Source organism: Barbatula barbatula, assembly GCF_947034865.1.
Source record: "Barbatula barbatula genome assembly, chromosome: 13".
Classification (NCBI taxonomy): domain Eukaryota; kingdom Metazoa; phylum Chordata; class Actinopteri; order Cypriniformes; family Nemacheilidae; genus Barbatula; species Barbatula barbatula.
Genome location: NC_136776.1, coordinates 22,777,277 through 22,793,713, shown reverse-complemented (window position 1 = coordinate 22,793,713; position 16,437 = coordinate 22,777,277). Strand labels below are relative to the sequence as shown.

At 39.2% G+C, this 16,437-nt stretch overlaps 1 protein-coding gene across 1 annotated transcript in view; it reads left to right on the top strand.

The window, feature by feature from the left end:
- Nucleotides 1-12,388: 12,388 nt before the first annotated feature.
- Nucleotides 12,389-16,437, top strand: part of fbn2b (fibrillin 2b) — a gene marked incomplete at its 5' end in the record, with an annotated part of 43,098 nt that continues 39,049 nt past the window's right edge. The window contains one exon of the mRNA XM_079471256.1: nt 12,389-12,564. Coding sequence (XP_079327382.1) covers nt 12,389-12,564 — 176 coding nt within the window. The remainder of the gene's footprint in view (nt 12,565-16,437) is intronic.

Sequence of the window (16,437 nt, the reverse complement as noted above, 5' to 3'; positions counted from 1 at the left end):
CTATTTAGCAGGAAAGGCATTTGCCACTATCAATGACTATTTAAAGTGATACTTCACCCAAAAATGAAAATTCTGTCATCATTTACACACATTCGAGTTCAAAATCCTTATAAATGTCTTTGTTCTGATGAACACAGAGAAATAGATATTTGGAAGAACGCTTATAAGCAGAAAGATTTTGCCCCCCATTGACTCCCATAGTAGGAAAAATACACAATTGCAGTCAAAAGTGCCCCAGAAATGTTGGCTGTCCTAGATTCTTCAAAATGTCGTCTTTTGTGTTCAACAGAACCCAAAAGAATGATAGAGTAACTTTTCCCACTATGGGAGTCAATGGGGCGAAGATCTTTCTGGTCACAAGCATTCTTTCAAATATCTTTCACTGTGCTCATCAGAACAAAGACATTTATACAGATTTGGAACTCGAATGTTCATTTTTTGGTGAAGTATTACTTTAAATAGCCATGAATTCTACAAAACAGATTTTTGTTTTAACATATAATCGCATATTTCATTACAGTCTCTTTTCGTGGGCTTGCAAAAGCGTAAATAGCTTAGGAAAAGTGTCACTCACATTTTGTAGTTAATGCTTTAAAAATGTAAGAAATATTTATTTTAATAAATGTCAAACATTACCGTTAAGACTTCAATTTATTGGTCACTGTCACCACCTCTGTTTGAAACATAAAACTGCTGGTTATTTTACGTACTCATCTTTTTCTGGAGAAATCGTAACCAATGGCTCAGCATATAAATCATTATTTAACGTTGATATTCTATGTAATATAAGTAACTGATTTGTGTTTATTTTAACCAAAGTTGGATCTGATTTACATTCAACATTTTCCCACGGAGCAAAACACACCGGCGACACACTGCTCACACATCAACTACTCGACGCAGATGTCAGATGAGGTTTGTTCTGTGTCGTAAGTGTTAACTGCCTCTTTCATTGAATATTATCATCCCTAAGAGCTTCTCATCTACAGCGAATGCTTTCAAGAGGAACGTTACAACATGTATCTCCTTCATTGTACTGAGATGAGCTCAGGTTTTTCCTGCATGAGATCAGAGGCAATTGTCATTTTATGAATGAGTATCATTATCAAAGATCATTCATTCCGTTACAACTGCATCATTTGGGACACGACGCATGTGAGAATCATAATAGCGATCATGTGTGGAGTAATTCTGGGATGATATTCACATTCACCGTTAACCATAGTGATGTACGAATGAGATGAACAGTATTTTTGGCTAATCTATTTAAAGCAATGTTCACTTACGCAAGACTTCAGTCATATCGGTGGAGTAGAAAAATCTCGTCTTTGTTGAGATCACATGTTATGCTAAAATTAAAAGAAAAGTAAAACATTTAGATGTGTGATATTGCTTTGATAGTCAAACATGAATGATTAATGCATACTCTTGACTTTCTGAGGGGGTGATTTACTTCACATACACTTCACTAACAAGGTGCTAATCAGATTCTCATTATTGGAACACACCCAAAAATGTCACCTTTGAGAATCAACTCACTTGGCAGAAGTGTGAACCTCCATAATGTTTTGAAGGATAAGGCGTCTAAAATAAAGACAGATGGGACTCGGTGAGGTGACAGACAACAGAAACCCTTTTCGGTGCAACACCAAAGAAGATATTTTAAGAATGTGGTTTTGTGTTCATACAATGGGGTCAATGAGGTTCAACATTCTTAAATGTAGAATAGCTGCATTTGTGTTTAATTTGATAATGTATGAGCCACCAGTGCCACTTTAAAGCCACAATATGGAAGAATTTTGTTAGGAAATATGCAAAAACCACTTGCACGGTGTGATATATTTCATGCGGTTGTGTACTTACATAATCCCAAATGTTCCCAAGAATGTGCAAATCCAGAGAAATTCCTTTTAAAAATAATGGCCTGTCCCTCGTCTCGCTTGTATTTGTTTCATATCAGTGACCTAAAATCCGCTGCTCCGCACGACCCTCAGTTTCCGGTTGTAGAAACTTCGGCAACATGCAAATGCGGAAGTGGTTATTCAGCATCTGGGAATTTATGTTAATATTGATTTGAATTATTATTTTATTGTTATAATAATTGTATAAATAAACGATTTGATGAATTTTGTTGTATGTTTATTTTATTAAATAAACTATTTGTTGAATGGGTCCTAAAGTTTTGTCGCATTTAAAGAAGCCGTATGGTACATGGCAGTTGAGCTCGGTATTGCATTCTTAATTAAAAATATTGGAGAGACAAGTTTAGCCAAGTAATGGTTCCTCTCGGTTTCTTTTGCTTGTTATCAGAAAAAATCTACAGTCACTCTATTGTTTGCAGACGTGTCCCCGAAGTAAAGGGCAGCCCACGAACATGCACATGTGCAGTGACGTTTATGTATATTGTCACTTTGAAACCGTCTAAAGGATGCTATATTCAATGGTCTGACTTTGGAATTCACTCACGTGAACCGGCCCGCACTTAATCTCAACAGGGTCTGTTTAGGCATCTATATGAAAAATGACCTCTGCTTGCAGGCTGAGAGCGGGCCGTGCCGAGTAAGAGTGCATTCCACTCCCATCGTAAGTGTCTGTGCCCTGTTAAACGTATCTCATGCTAAACCGGGATTGCTGTGGCTTCAGCAGAAAGCAATGAAAAGCCAAACTTGTACGACCACCAGATGGCTAAGAGTATGTTTGACTGTGACTCTAAAGAGCATCCTGTTCACAGACCACACACCTTCTGAAACAATGACAGGTCTTTCAAAGCTAATTGTACAGGGAACATGTGATGTCCATTGCAGACAACTAAAGGCAATTATTGCTCGGTTGCTGCTCATTCTTGGTGTACAAGACTTCCAGAACTCAGTTACGTGTACACGTGTAAGGGGTCTGCTAATTGGTAAATGCAAATGTAAATAATTATTGACAGATAAAAAGTCTAGAGGTATAGAGGAACATGATATAAATAGGCATAAAACGCCCCAAACTTTTATTCTGTCATCATTTACTCACACAAAAGAAGATACTTTAAGGAACACTGCTAACCGAACAGCTACAGAATCCATTCACTTGCATTAGTTTTGTGTCTATACTGTTCGATTACCCACTTTTTTCTAAATGTGTTCTGCAGAAGAAAGTCATATGGGTTTGAAATGCCAAGTGGGTGAGTAAACGATGATAGATTCACTTTAAATAATAAAAATAATAGACAGCTTTAAAATAAAACATTAAAATTACTTGTGAGGTCACAATTTGATTAAATATTTAGGTCTCATTTCAATATTGTAGTTCGGATTATTTGGTTTTAGGATGCAAAAAAACTTTATTGAAAATGTTGATGACCCACAAGAAAGAAAGACCTCTTCAATATTGAAATTATTTCTCCTAAACATTGAAGGGATACTTCCCCCAAAAATGAAAGTCATAATTTACTCTCCTTCCAGTTGTTCGAAATCCTTATAAATGTCTTTGTTCTGATGAACACAGAGAAAGATATTTGGAAGAATGCTTATAACCAGACAGATTTTGCCCCCCATTGACTCCCATAGTAGTCAAAAGTGCCCCAGAACTGTTTGCTATCCATTCTTCAAAATGTCTTATTTTGTGTGCAACAGAACAAAAACAAAGATAAAGTATATTTTTCTACTATGGGAGTCAATGGGTGTTGATTTGGTAATACGCATTCTTCCAAAAATGTTCTCTGTGTGACATTTGCACAGATTTGGAAACATGAAGGTTGAGTAAATGATGACAGAATTTGGGGGATCTCAGATTTTCCAAGTAAATATTATTGAAGATCTCAACATGAACTCGCATTTCTCATCAAATTCACTCAAATCGAGATTATTTTACCTCTACAATCTACATTTATTGTACACCTCCAAACTTTTCACGGGTTTCGACAATTACACTCCAATTTCTGCTTTGATTTATCTAGAGCAATTTGGGAAAAACACAACTAAAAACAACATAGGATGTCATAAACTTGGAGCAAAAAATGTTTCCCGCAATCCTGATGGCAGATTTTAGAAAGATCTCATGTGTTATCTTACTTTCATAGTCACTAAAGGGTGAACAAGGTGTCACAATTAATATGTCTGTCCAAAAATCACAATAAAGGGCGATGAACTTCAAAACAATCTCAGTGTGGGGTACAGTACCTAACAGCTGGTTGGCTTCACCCGTCATGAGAAGAACACCCCCCCCCCAACCACCACCATCTACAGACTTCAAAGACCTCGCATGGGAGTTTCACAGAGGTGACATTTCTCCACGGCACGGCCTGAAGGATCACACTTGCGAATGCTAAGTAAAGCCAAGCTTGACTTTGAATGGTGTCGATACTTTCAAGCTGTAACAACCTGAGAAAATAAGAAAAAATAATATTTACAATGTAAAGTAAAATGTAATTGAATTGCAAGTGAAAGACTGCTTTGGATTTCAGCATCTGCAGTAAGATTAAGGTAACCATGCATGAAAGTGGCTTTACCAGCTACGATAAAGCAATAAATTGTTCCATAGATCAAGTTCACTAAGTGTGTATTTTTGGTGAAGCGCTTTTCTGTTACTGTTTGAATAACCTGGACATTTCTTATAGCACCCTTGATAAATAATGAACTGTAATGACAAGTCTTCTTCATTTGCTAACAAATCACGGTGGAAAAGCAGCAAAAAGCCTCTTTTATGGGTTTGAAAAACAAGTGAAGCAGGTGTACCCAGGACAAATGAACGGACAGCCTGGAATATCATTATGGGGCGATACTCAGCAGATGCTTGGGAGCTTAATATCAGGACATCCTACGTGTACCCATGTCGTTTTCCGCAGATGTCTAAAATAGAATTGCTACAATTACTTCCTTAACCATCCTTTAGGAACCACAGTCTACATTTTACTTTCACAAAGTCAAAGTGGGCTTACCCCCACCCCCAGCGTGTGCCTGTGTGGTCACGTTTGACGCCATTTTGTAGAGGGTCAGTTTGAGCTGATAGTGATCCAGGTGGCCAGCTGTGTTTGCTTCTGTCTGACGGCTTAAAGGAAACCCAGAATATCGAACTCACTAACACCCCCCTGCAAACACACGTACACCAAACGCAATGGAGCTCAAGGGGAGACACCCACCCTGAGAAAACTTCTATCATGGCCTGAAACGTATGTCTGAGCGTTCCGTTTTATGCATGCAAAATTCTTTGTTTGTCTTAATTGATGTTTCAACTAATACCATTGAAATCTAGGAGAAAATTTTTTGAAACTAAAGAGCCTACTTCCTATCAAAACGTCCCTTGGTGATGCTTTTAGTTTCGAAGATTTCCCATTTCGTTTGCAAATCTCACGGGATAGCTTTGAGTTGTAAATGAATGTCTTATTTTGATATTTAGGAAGCGTCTCTGTTTGCTTATCAAGAACCTTTGGCTGAATCGTGACGGCGTTCTCACCTCGGTCATAAGGAGGTCTGGTGGCGGAGTGCAGGCTGAGCCATCTTTTCTGGGTCGGTTTCAATGTAAACAAGCCGTGCCGAAGTGAGCGAGATGAGGTACTGCTGTGCAAATAATCAGAAATCTGGGCCGAGTCCAATTTTGGCATTGCTGAACTGAACGTCTGTCTGGCTCAGTCTTTCTCGCTTCCTCTTCGAAAGTCTCAGCGCCTCGCATTCTATCACAGGAAAGCACGAGGACATCACGGATGGGCACTTTTGAGACATTAATTCAAAGTGAGAATTCAGTTTCCTTTGTTCTGATTTGAAATGCTTAAACATTTGACAGAAGCTTTTGTGTTTGCAGAAAATAAATAAGACAGATGCTATCTCGCTAGACTTGGAAGGGGAAATGGGTGAGGATTGAGAATTGCGTTCTCAGCCGTTTGTACTCCATTTCAAATGGAGTACAGTCCGAACACATGAAACAAAAAATGGACCTCCAAACCCTTTACGAAACCCGATATTTAGTTTTGCATACATTCTTCAACTTTGTGCAGGTTTTGGGTAATGCGCACCACCAAGGGTACTTCTAAAAGCAGAACACATGCTGACAAAATGGTTTCGCAAATAGAACCAGGTGCTTTAAAGACAAAATGCCGAAACAAAATCGCAGACTATGAATTATAACTGGAACAAACATACATGACACGTTTACAGTTTAAGATTAAGGCAAAACATTTGGGACGTTTGAAGACAAGTCACTGAACCTTTTTTGGTTCCCTGGAGAGTAAATGATGGTCTCGTAGCTTTCGTCACTTTCATTAAAAAAACGTGTTCATGTTATCAGGACAAAGCCACTAGGTTCCACTTAATTTACAAAAGTTAACATTTGATCTGTATAAGATTCATCAGTTAACGATATATGTAAAGTAAATGATTTTAATTTTTGGGTGAAGTATCACTTTAAACATGGAGCCAAAAGGTATGGACAGTGTTGGTGTTAACAAATACATAATTTTTGGCCTGAAGCTCTGTTTGAATATATGATAGTCTGTGAAAAAGGTCTCACGCAGAGGATTTTGCTATCGGGAGTGGATATTTAGCAACCTTTCGACCTTAGCGATAGCTAGATGAATCGTCAGCTTAGCAGATAGGTATTTAAGAGACTTTGAAAACCAGTGTGAAACCTCTAAGGCATCATACATCACGCCTGCCTGATGATACAGAATATTTAAAGTTCAACCAAAAAGGAAAGAATAACGAATACTTAAGACAGAAATGCATTTATGCTTTAAATTCCTTAAAATAGTTCATCACATGTACATCTTGGTTTGGTACAACGTCTTGCAGTAAATTCCAGCCGTTTCTTAAATTCCCGTAAGACGGAATGTTTTATGCGTGTTTGCGAGTCAAAGACACGGTACATCTGAAATCCATTAGTAAAGGGTGCAGTTTGCAAACGGACCCCGCTTGCAGCCCAATTGGAATTCCACCTCATTGCCAACTCTTCCTAAAACCAACATCTCTGACTTTTCTGTAGCTACGAGCACCACTGAATTCCTCGAGTTGCCTTCTGGGAACTCTGTGCGTTTCCTAAAACTCTGCAAACACTCACCTTATCTCGCACAAGACTTTTTATCTCTTTGTTTGAGAGGGCAATAAAGCAAACCTTGCAGCTCACGTATGGCAAACAGTGTCATAGCATGTACCGTTCTCACATGTATGTATAAAGACCTAAACACAAGTGTGGGATTGTTTTTCTGTTTCTGTTTTTCATAGGATGACACAGAGTCATTGTATGAAACGGTTTGAGTTTGTCCTCCCCGTCGCCTTTGAAGTCCCGCATTCCTCCCTCGCTACATCACTGGAGGAAGATGAGGTTAGCGGAACGGACACCGAATGATTAAAATACAACACAGGTGACTGAGTTTTAACTAAAGGCTTGTGAGATCTTAAATGACATAAACGAATGACGTAAGAGCTCCCTCCCTAAATATATGCGAGTTCTGTGCGGGATTTTTTTGAACGAAATAAAAGAGTGGTCTGTTCCAACGGATTTTACGGAAGAATAAATGGGGGAATCATTTCAACAGACGACCGCAAAGTTCTTCTGTTCTCACCACACGGGCATCTAACAGGCTTGGTGCAGATGGGGTGAAGGAGCAGTTCACACAAAAATGAAAGTTTTCTCATTTGCTCACCCTCGCTGAACTCATCTTTCCATCTTCTAGAAAGAACACAAAAAATTATGAGAATACAGCGATCAGAACTAATTTTATTTCATAAAATATTGAATGTCTTCTGAAGTCATACAATTACAAATAAACTCCTCGAAGTGCAAGATTTCCGGTTTTCCGATAAAGTTTAAATGGTTTCTTCGTCAGCCCTGACCTGGTGCTCTCCTCTGAAAACCCTCCCTGATCTGAAGCCATTCCAGATTCTGACTTATTGCAATACAACTTCTCTCTCCAAACCAGAGGGACTGTGCATCTGTTCTGTGCGTCAAGGATATAACATCACATTTCAGGGATTTCATGACTCACACTCAAGCTTTCTCTAAACTATTGTACAAATGCCAGACAGAAAAGAAACTCTTTGTCAACACGAATCTAAACGATGCTTTTAGTTTCCACGGCACTAATGAGCAGAGCACTCCCCGTGTGTCTGACTATGTAACAATCATATCTAATGGCTTTTTCAGCTATGTTTGAGTTAAGTTGGAGCTCTGAATTAGAAATCAAAGTTTAACGTATACAAAATAAAAATCCGCTAGACATCTGCTGAAATTATACAGGAGACACACGCGAAATCAACTCCAGAATTTCATCTCAATGTCCCGGCCAAGGTCAAAGCTATCAATATGAACTCAAATAAGTCTCATTCAAGACTGAATTATCAGTTCTGTGTTATCCATGTTGACTTTATAGTTAGCCAACATCGTCTCACTTGTCCACATGTTTATCTCTCCTCATGGAAGGCGCAACATCTGAGACGAAGCGATAGTAGTATGAAACACAGAGCTCAACGTTGCTTCTGGCTTTCATCGGCGTTAAGCAAATTCTGCATTTCATTTCTTTGATGTCTACAGGAAAAGAGGGAGCACTTTAAGATACATCATTTGTGATTTCACTGGTCTTTGTGAAACATTCATTTGTCCTTCTGAAACAAGAAAGAAGCGAAGATAAAAGTCGCATTCACAGAAATAATGAAGGGGCGAAACAGAGGCTTTGGTTGGATGAGAGTCATATTAAAAACAACTGGGTCTTCATCTGGTTTATGTAGGATTTGTCCTCTCTTGAGAACTTGGAAAACAGAAGAAGCTCATCACATCGCAGATCATGTTGGTCATTATTTTCCTTCAAGACCTGCCAGGTTTCAAACAAACATGATTAAGAAAATGCTTTTTGGAGTAATTTAACAACACAAATGGCAAACACAAAAAACCTCTCTTTAAAAATAACTTTAAAGTGTAATAAAAAATACCCGAGTAAAAGTTGTTGAGACACGATGCTACCTGCTGTAGACGGTTGCCACGGTGTCGCTTTGCTGTTGCTAAGGTACTCTGAGTCTTCCTTAGAGCATTGCTATGTTGTTGCCGTGGTGTTCAGGGTGGTTGCCAAGTGAGCGTCACAAAACCACACCCATACATTTCCATCTGCTTCTGGCATCTATGGGTTTATCTTAATTTCTACATTAGTTTGCTTAGAAAAGTAATAATCACAAGTCACAATTCGTGGACAACAACGTAAGAACATGAGTTGTACTAAAAGTAAATACTTATTGTATGGGGGTTTGTTCAAATGCCATAATAATAAGCAACGCTAAGTGCTGTTTGCCCCACAAACACCACTAACTAATAAGAAAAACATTGTATTAAGACAGTAGTGTTTGTGATCTTCAAATGTAAATAGGGAGTCAGTTCTCAAGATATAGTAATTTAGAAAAGTCAAATTTTTACCTTTCATCTGGAAAGCCTTTTATTGAACATTGAGTCATGAAACATACTGTTTAACATGACCTGTCAGATGTTGAGGGGGAGATGCAAAGAAAGGGAAAGCATTTTTCTCTGTGCTCCACGGACAATATGGTTCTGTTTAGCGAAGTGGGTCTTAGGAGGCGGAGTCTGGCAAAAATGCAGCGAACATCCAATTTCACTGCATACACACTTCAAGGACATGGGAGGGGGGACGTCGGAAATGCAGCAAATCATTTCTACGACCAGGCAACACAGAAAATTCCTCAAATGAATTTTACATGACATAGCGAACCCGTGAGACATACTCAAACGTGTTGATTTCTTCAATTAACTTTTATGGCATTGGGAAATAACTTAATTTAAAAGACGCACTGAAACACAAGTGAAACAAAGCTCGACAAAACTAAAAATCTTGATAGTTTTTCACTGCCGAGTGATAAAATGAGCACAATCAATACAAGAGCTATGGAGGCGGTTCCTTTAATTGCTCAGACAACAAAGGCATCTATGTTTTCCAAACCTGCTGACTCAGTGTGGTAGTTTCCACTACGTTTTACCGGCATTTGGGTTCCACTCAGCTGTCTGACCACCCAGCTGGCGTGTCTCTCCTAACAGCCAATTAAAATTAGGCAATTAGGGGTAGACCGTGAGCTTTGGGCTGTAAAGATTTCAAGCGAGAAAGCAAACCGTTCGTCGTGATTAGTTTAACACTGCTGAATGCTGCATTTCCATATGACGAAACATCATAATGATGCACATTATGTCATTACCACATATCTAGTGGTGACTGTTTCTATTGTGTTGCCACATAACTCCGAGATAAAGTATTTTTAGAGTCGACATAACGTGGAGCACCGGGACTCGTCATATGATGTTAATTATTTAATATGCGTTAAAGGTATATAAACCTTCTGCAAATGTTAAAGTACAATTTAATCGAATTAGTAAAAATATAGTTCTCTCAAAATGCAATGAAAATAATGCAAAATAAACACATAGGCTAATCGCTACTGGCTGAAGTGTGTATGATTTATGTTTTATGTAAATGATCTGTCAGACAAATGCAACGTTTTTATATGATATAGAACTGTATTAACATTAATTATTAACGTCAAGTAAGATGACTATTGCCATTACATGATGTAATAAAATCACGAATGTATCAAAACAATAAAACAGTTTTATGAAACTCCTTACGAATATTCACCATGGTTTTACCATTCACCACAGCAAGCATGATAGTAAAACTATGGTAATATACGAATATCAATCATTCTTCCCCCCAAAACATGGTTACAAGACTTTTACTGTAGTAAAACCGTGGTATTTGTTCCTAGGAGAAGGCCTAAATAGTGTTTCTCTTCGAGTTTCTGTAAATGGTGGCAGATTATTGCGGGTTTTGAGGGACAGTCAGGAGGTGCAAACCCCCTCCCATCTCAAAGAAAGCACCTCCCCTCGGCCTATCAGGGCAATTCACTCACTCTTCTCCCCCCTCACAGGGGCAACAGTGCAGTTTTCCATTCAGTGGATCATATCCCGTGACAATAACGGACTCCTCCGGGCAATCCGACACATCTGAGGTATTTCGCATTTAATATTCTCTTTATTTGGGCATTATTTTTTGCATCGCTTTAGACGCATCCCTGACACGCATTTAACGGTAAAAATGATGCAAATCACGTCAAATGCGATGTTGGAAATCTTGACCTGAGGTAAAAAAAAGTTATCGGCTCAGTCATCCGGCGATTCTTTCCTTCAGCTTTGAGATCTGCTGACCGGCAAACCGATTCAAAACATAAATAAAATCATAAATGTGGTGAACGACTGAAGAATTGATAAAACAATTTTAACGTTAAATGCCTTTGCTGAAAAAACAACGTTTTGAGAGATGTTTTTTTACAGCTGTGATAAATAGATATCAAACGCGTTACATTTGAAACTTTACCTCATCCATAGGCAACGCATAGCAGAAAAATCTGTCGTAAAAGGTGCGTAAAACGTAAAACGTTCGCTCGTGAGCGCGTTCAACGTTACCTCAGCAAACTTTTTTCTTTCTCCTCACGAAGGAAACGCTCTCGTTTTTCTCGCTTTTCTTGAAGTCACACACATACAACTTGCAGATGTTCGGTAGTGACACGGTGTCTAACGCCACGGGAGCGCCGGGAGTCATTAATGATGATGATGATTCATGAGATCGCTGATCGTGTCGCCCATTGATGTTTTTTTCGCTTCATTGTTCGCGCCGCGATTAGACCCGCCCACTTGAACACGCCTCAAACGTCCCTCCCCTCCCAGCGGAGCTGTCATCCAAAGTAACGGACTGCGATTCAACAGCGTAATATTTATTTTAAGATGATTTCCAAGATACTCTGTTCATATGATTCAAATAATATTTGTACGCAAACAGTACGCACTTTTTTATCTGGTTTTCCTCAAGAACTTTTTTCTCTATTTTTGTGGTGTTTTTTATCCACAATATTTCATACTTTGTTGTTTTGCCACCCGCTCTCAAAACCAATTTATGCCATGTTTAAAAATCTTTTGAGGACTATGACTTACCCTAAAACCATATTTTTAATGAGCCGGTTGAGGAAGTACAGTCCTGGCCAAGACTTGGGTTTTTTCTGCAGCGAATGCATGCTATGGCCTTAGCGGGCTTGTAAAATATTGCAGACCTATGTTTAAAAAAGCGTTTGCCTGGAATAATTCTATAGTTTATAAAAAACTCCATCATCGACAGTGGCCGATTTCATGGCTACATTTATGAAGCGGGACATTTGTTCGTACGTTAATTGTATACTCCACCAATTACCAAATTCAATGAAAATTATGCAAAGCACATTTGAAGTATTTCTGTCTTCTTTCTTTCAGCCCGGAGTGCTCTTACATCACACTTTTGAGGGGACACGTCTGAAGAGCTCATTGAGGAGGAAGAGGTTTATTACGGGCGAGGCACGTTTAACAGGAGGTTTTAGGAGTCGCACAGCAGGGGCCAATGGGAGCCTGGAAGCTGGCCAAGGTGGTGCTCGGATGGGTCGCAGTCTGGTGGGCAGCGGCGCATTCGGTGTGGGTGCAGGCTGATGGAGATATCCAGGCCAGCCGATTCACTGGAAAACCAGAAGGGGAGGTGCAACTGAGGGTCCGTCGGAGAGGCCAGGAGTCCCTTAGGGGGTAAGAATGTTTTTTGGTCTTCTGTCAGCTTTTCTCTTGAAGTAAACACAATTATTGTTTGAGAATAAGCAACACTTAGATTTTATTTCCAAAAGTATAATCAAACTGGTATATCTTTTTTTAAACTGTAGTGGTGCAGATGGCACAATTAAGAGTTAGAATTAGCTTATCCTTCTTTTGCAAAAGTTAAATGAGTTTGCTGCTGTAGAATTCTACTGCTGTGGATTTCTTTTACTACCTGCTGTGATGTTTGAGTTGAAGCCAAACTTCTGTCAGGTTGGTTGCCTGATTGTTCCCTAAAAAGCAACATATGTGGGGGAGCCAGCTGTGATAATGTTTGTCAAATGTGTGTTAATCTGCTGTGAAGGAATTTTAAGTACTGGGATGACTCTGTATGTTGGTCGTCTCAACAGGGGTGTCATTTCCTACAGATTTCTAGCCACGTTGAAAGACAGTAAAGTTTGGTTATAGTAAACTTTACTTCCATGTCTCTCAGAAGAATGCACAATGTTTGAAGTTTTTGTTGAGGTAAACACACTTAAATACACTGAAAAAGAACACAGACGGATTTGATGATGGATGTGTTTTCCTAGCCTTCCATTGCTTCTCAAACTCAGGTCACATTTTTTTGTTCAGAAAGCCAGAGCTGTGTATCTTTCTCATTTTTGTGAAAACAATGGTTGGTTTGTGCGACGCTCATATGTTTGAATCGGTTATTCCTCTCATCTGTGCTTGCTTAAAACTCTCCAACAAACTTAGACAGGAAATGAGGTATTCTGATTACCTAGGGTTCCAACAAGGCACATTTGTTTCAAAGTGCAGGTGAGAGAGTATTTAAAAACAGACGTATCTCCCAAACTAATTTTGAAGCAAGGTCAAACAAACGCTTTGGGGCAGTTGGATTAGTGCTGTAGTTAGCTGTACAGCTCTGGCAGAAACAATAGGGCTATTCTGTACGTCCAAATGGGCCAACAAGTTGAAGCAGTCATAGTTGACCTATAATGCACAGAAAGTGTTTTAATTAGCTATTTTGTCCAAATTTTCAGCTCAGAAGGGAGTTTGTGATACGGCCATTGGAGCGGAACCATAGTGCCCATTGGTCCAACATAAATTTCCAACTCCAAGACCATATTATTTCCTTGCCAGAATATTTCCTTGAAATTCACAATCCCTCTTGACTAATGCTGTAGCTGTTGCGTCATTTAAAGAAAAGTCTAATTACGAATATCTTTCACTGTTTGCCATTCGTTTTTATAGAATCTTTGTAATTTATAATCACCAAGTGCATATTAGCCTAAGACTGCTGTTGAATGTGCACATTTATGCTTTCTACCACTGACCAATTAAGCAGAGTTATCTTGGGTCAGATGGTTTAAGCGACTTGCAGTGGGAGATTTGGAGCTTATTGGCTCTCTGTGCTCTGTCACATGATCACGTTGTGTCCGGGGGCCCCTACAAATGAAGGTAAATTCTGCGAGACTGCTGTAAAAGCAATTATCTTGGGGGTGAGAATATGATTATGTGGTCCTCAGTGGTTGATGCCAAACAGAACCTGAAGTGTTCTGCAGAGCGTTCAACTAGACGTTTGTTGGCTTTGCGCAGGTCCTCAAAGCAGAACAACATTTTCATTCGTTCAACATGCTTCGAAGGCAATGTCAGTTCCATTCGAATCCAAAGATGGGCTTGCGGAACAATTGATGTTTGTGTCCCCACAGAGAGTGAGCTCTTTGTCTAGGATATGCACTTCTTAAAACAGTTGAAACACATGCCAGCCTAAAGGAAAACAATCGTTCTCGGATATCAAAGAGTTTAATAGACGCCAGCAATGTTTTGTTTTGGATTTGTGCATTGTTGAAATACATTCTCAAGAAGAAAAACATGGCAAAGGACTTGATTCCTGCAATATGTGATTAATAAAAGCATTGAGTGAAACTTTCAAGATTTTCAAGTATAAACGTTAAATGGTCAAGAGGGTGCTTATATGGAAAATCATATACGGATTTGGTGCCAACTTGTTTAATACATCTCATGTGAGAGGGACCCCACTGAAAAGAGAAAAACATATTGCAACGTTTCAGTGCGTCGTCTAACCAAAAGAAAGATGCAAGTCTTATAAGTGTATCCTTATGTGTCCATAATAGCATGCCCAGACATTCTTATTGACTTATCAAATGGACTTGTTTCTCTTATTGTTCCACACAAAAGAAAAGGCATAAAATGGCTTTCTGTTGTCTATATCAGATACCATCAGTTGCCATAACTCCATAAGTCTCGTGCAGCAATCGTTTCAAGAATGCCTCATTCCCACAGGAGTCTGTGCAATAAAATAGGGATTCTTGTTCATCAGGGTAAAGGGCTTGATACAGGCCAAGTTGGACACATAAAGACCTTTGAGATCCTTGTGATCATGAAATGTTTATAATGTTAAAATGACAATTTCTTTGGGCTGTAGATCCAACATTACTGGGGGCTGGGGGCCAAAGGCCATTGAATTGACCTTTAACCTCTTTAGGAGTGGTACCCTGTGGGCGAGAGTTGTGCTATCTTTGTCTATGACCTCTCCGAGATAACCTACAAGCCCTTACGAGAGCTCCCGTACAAGTTTTTATGACCTCACCGAATGTCGGCCTAAGGCCATCAAAGCACGTCCTGATTTCCTATCTCAGACTGGTTGTTGACCTTTTGCCTTGGAATTTGGTTCATGAGGGGTCCTTTGTGATCCCCCTCCAAGAACTTTAAAGCTAAGCTGTTTTATCCAGAGATCTTCGGCAAATAATTTATGCAAATCCTTTGGTGGATCTTGTAATTTAAAGTTTGTAAGTTTTGAGAAATTATTGGTTCCAGTTGAGGAGTCACATGGTCTTCCTAGGTATTTGCCTTGTAGCAAAAAACCTTTACCAATTTATGTGCTGGTTTGTATTTGAGTTCCTGGGTCTGTACATTTTTTTCATTTAGTAGCGGTAAACACACAGTTCTGCAAGTAATACAATTCATTTGCACATGGATTGCATGTTTGAAATGCATTTGTCTTGGCTCTTTTCTTTGGCTCTGTGAAATTGAACCCAACAAATTTTAGGATTACGTCAACATTTGTTTTTTATAATACAACTCAAGAGTTATCTGCTGGAAGCGATGGCCATTCATCTTGTGGCTCTTTTCCATTGCATAGTACTGCACAGGTACAGCTTAGGAGGGTGAGATCTGACGATCTTAAATCCCAATCGATCTTGAAGGCATCCTCAATCCACTTTTCAACGGAATCGCTTTGGCCTGCGCTACAAACTGTAAACCTCGGTAGCACTGTGCTATGTGCAAAAAAGTGAATGTACAGACCTGTATTTCAATTCACATTGTTGATCGAGATTCTTTTTAAGAAGTTTGTGATATGCATTTTTGGGATGATCGCCCAGCCCAAGTGCAGCTCACTTTTGGGGGATTTTCCACTAGGTACAGTACCTAGTACCTGATCCTTTTTTAGTACCACTTTTTACTGAGTGTACCAATGCCAAAATGTGACGTGTTTACACACAGATAACTGATGTGGCAGAGAATCATTACCAGCATCATTGGATTAGCAACACATGAATACGCATTTTAATACGTAATATTGGCAATTCGTTGTATGCTTCATTACAGTAATATAGAGATTGAGACCCTTAAAGCAATGTTTAATGCAACATTAGCTTACCATGGTGCGCCGTCGAGCAAACCTAACAATCATTGTCTGGTCTTGCTGTATGATTTCCCACTCTCTGGTACTATTAGCATTATTTTGTTTTACTGCCATCTGTCATCGATATGCTCAATTTCTCCTTTGTTTTGCGTGTGTTGCATTCACAATGATGTTTATAATGCCCACTCAGTTTGAAGTTG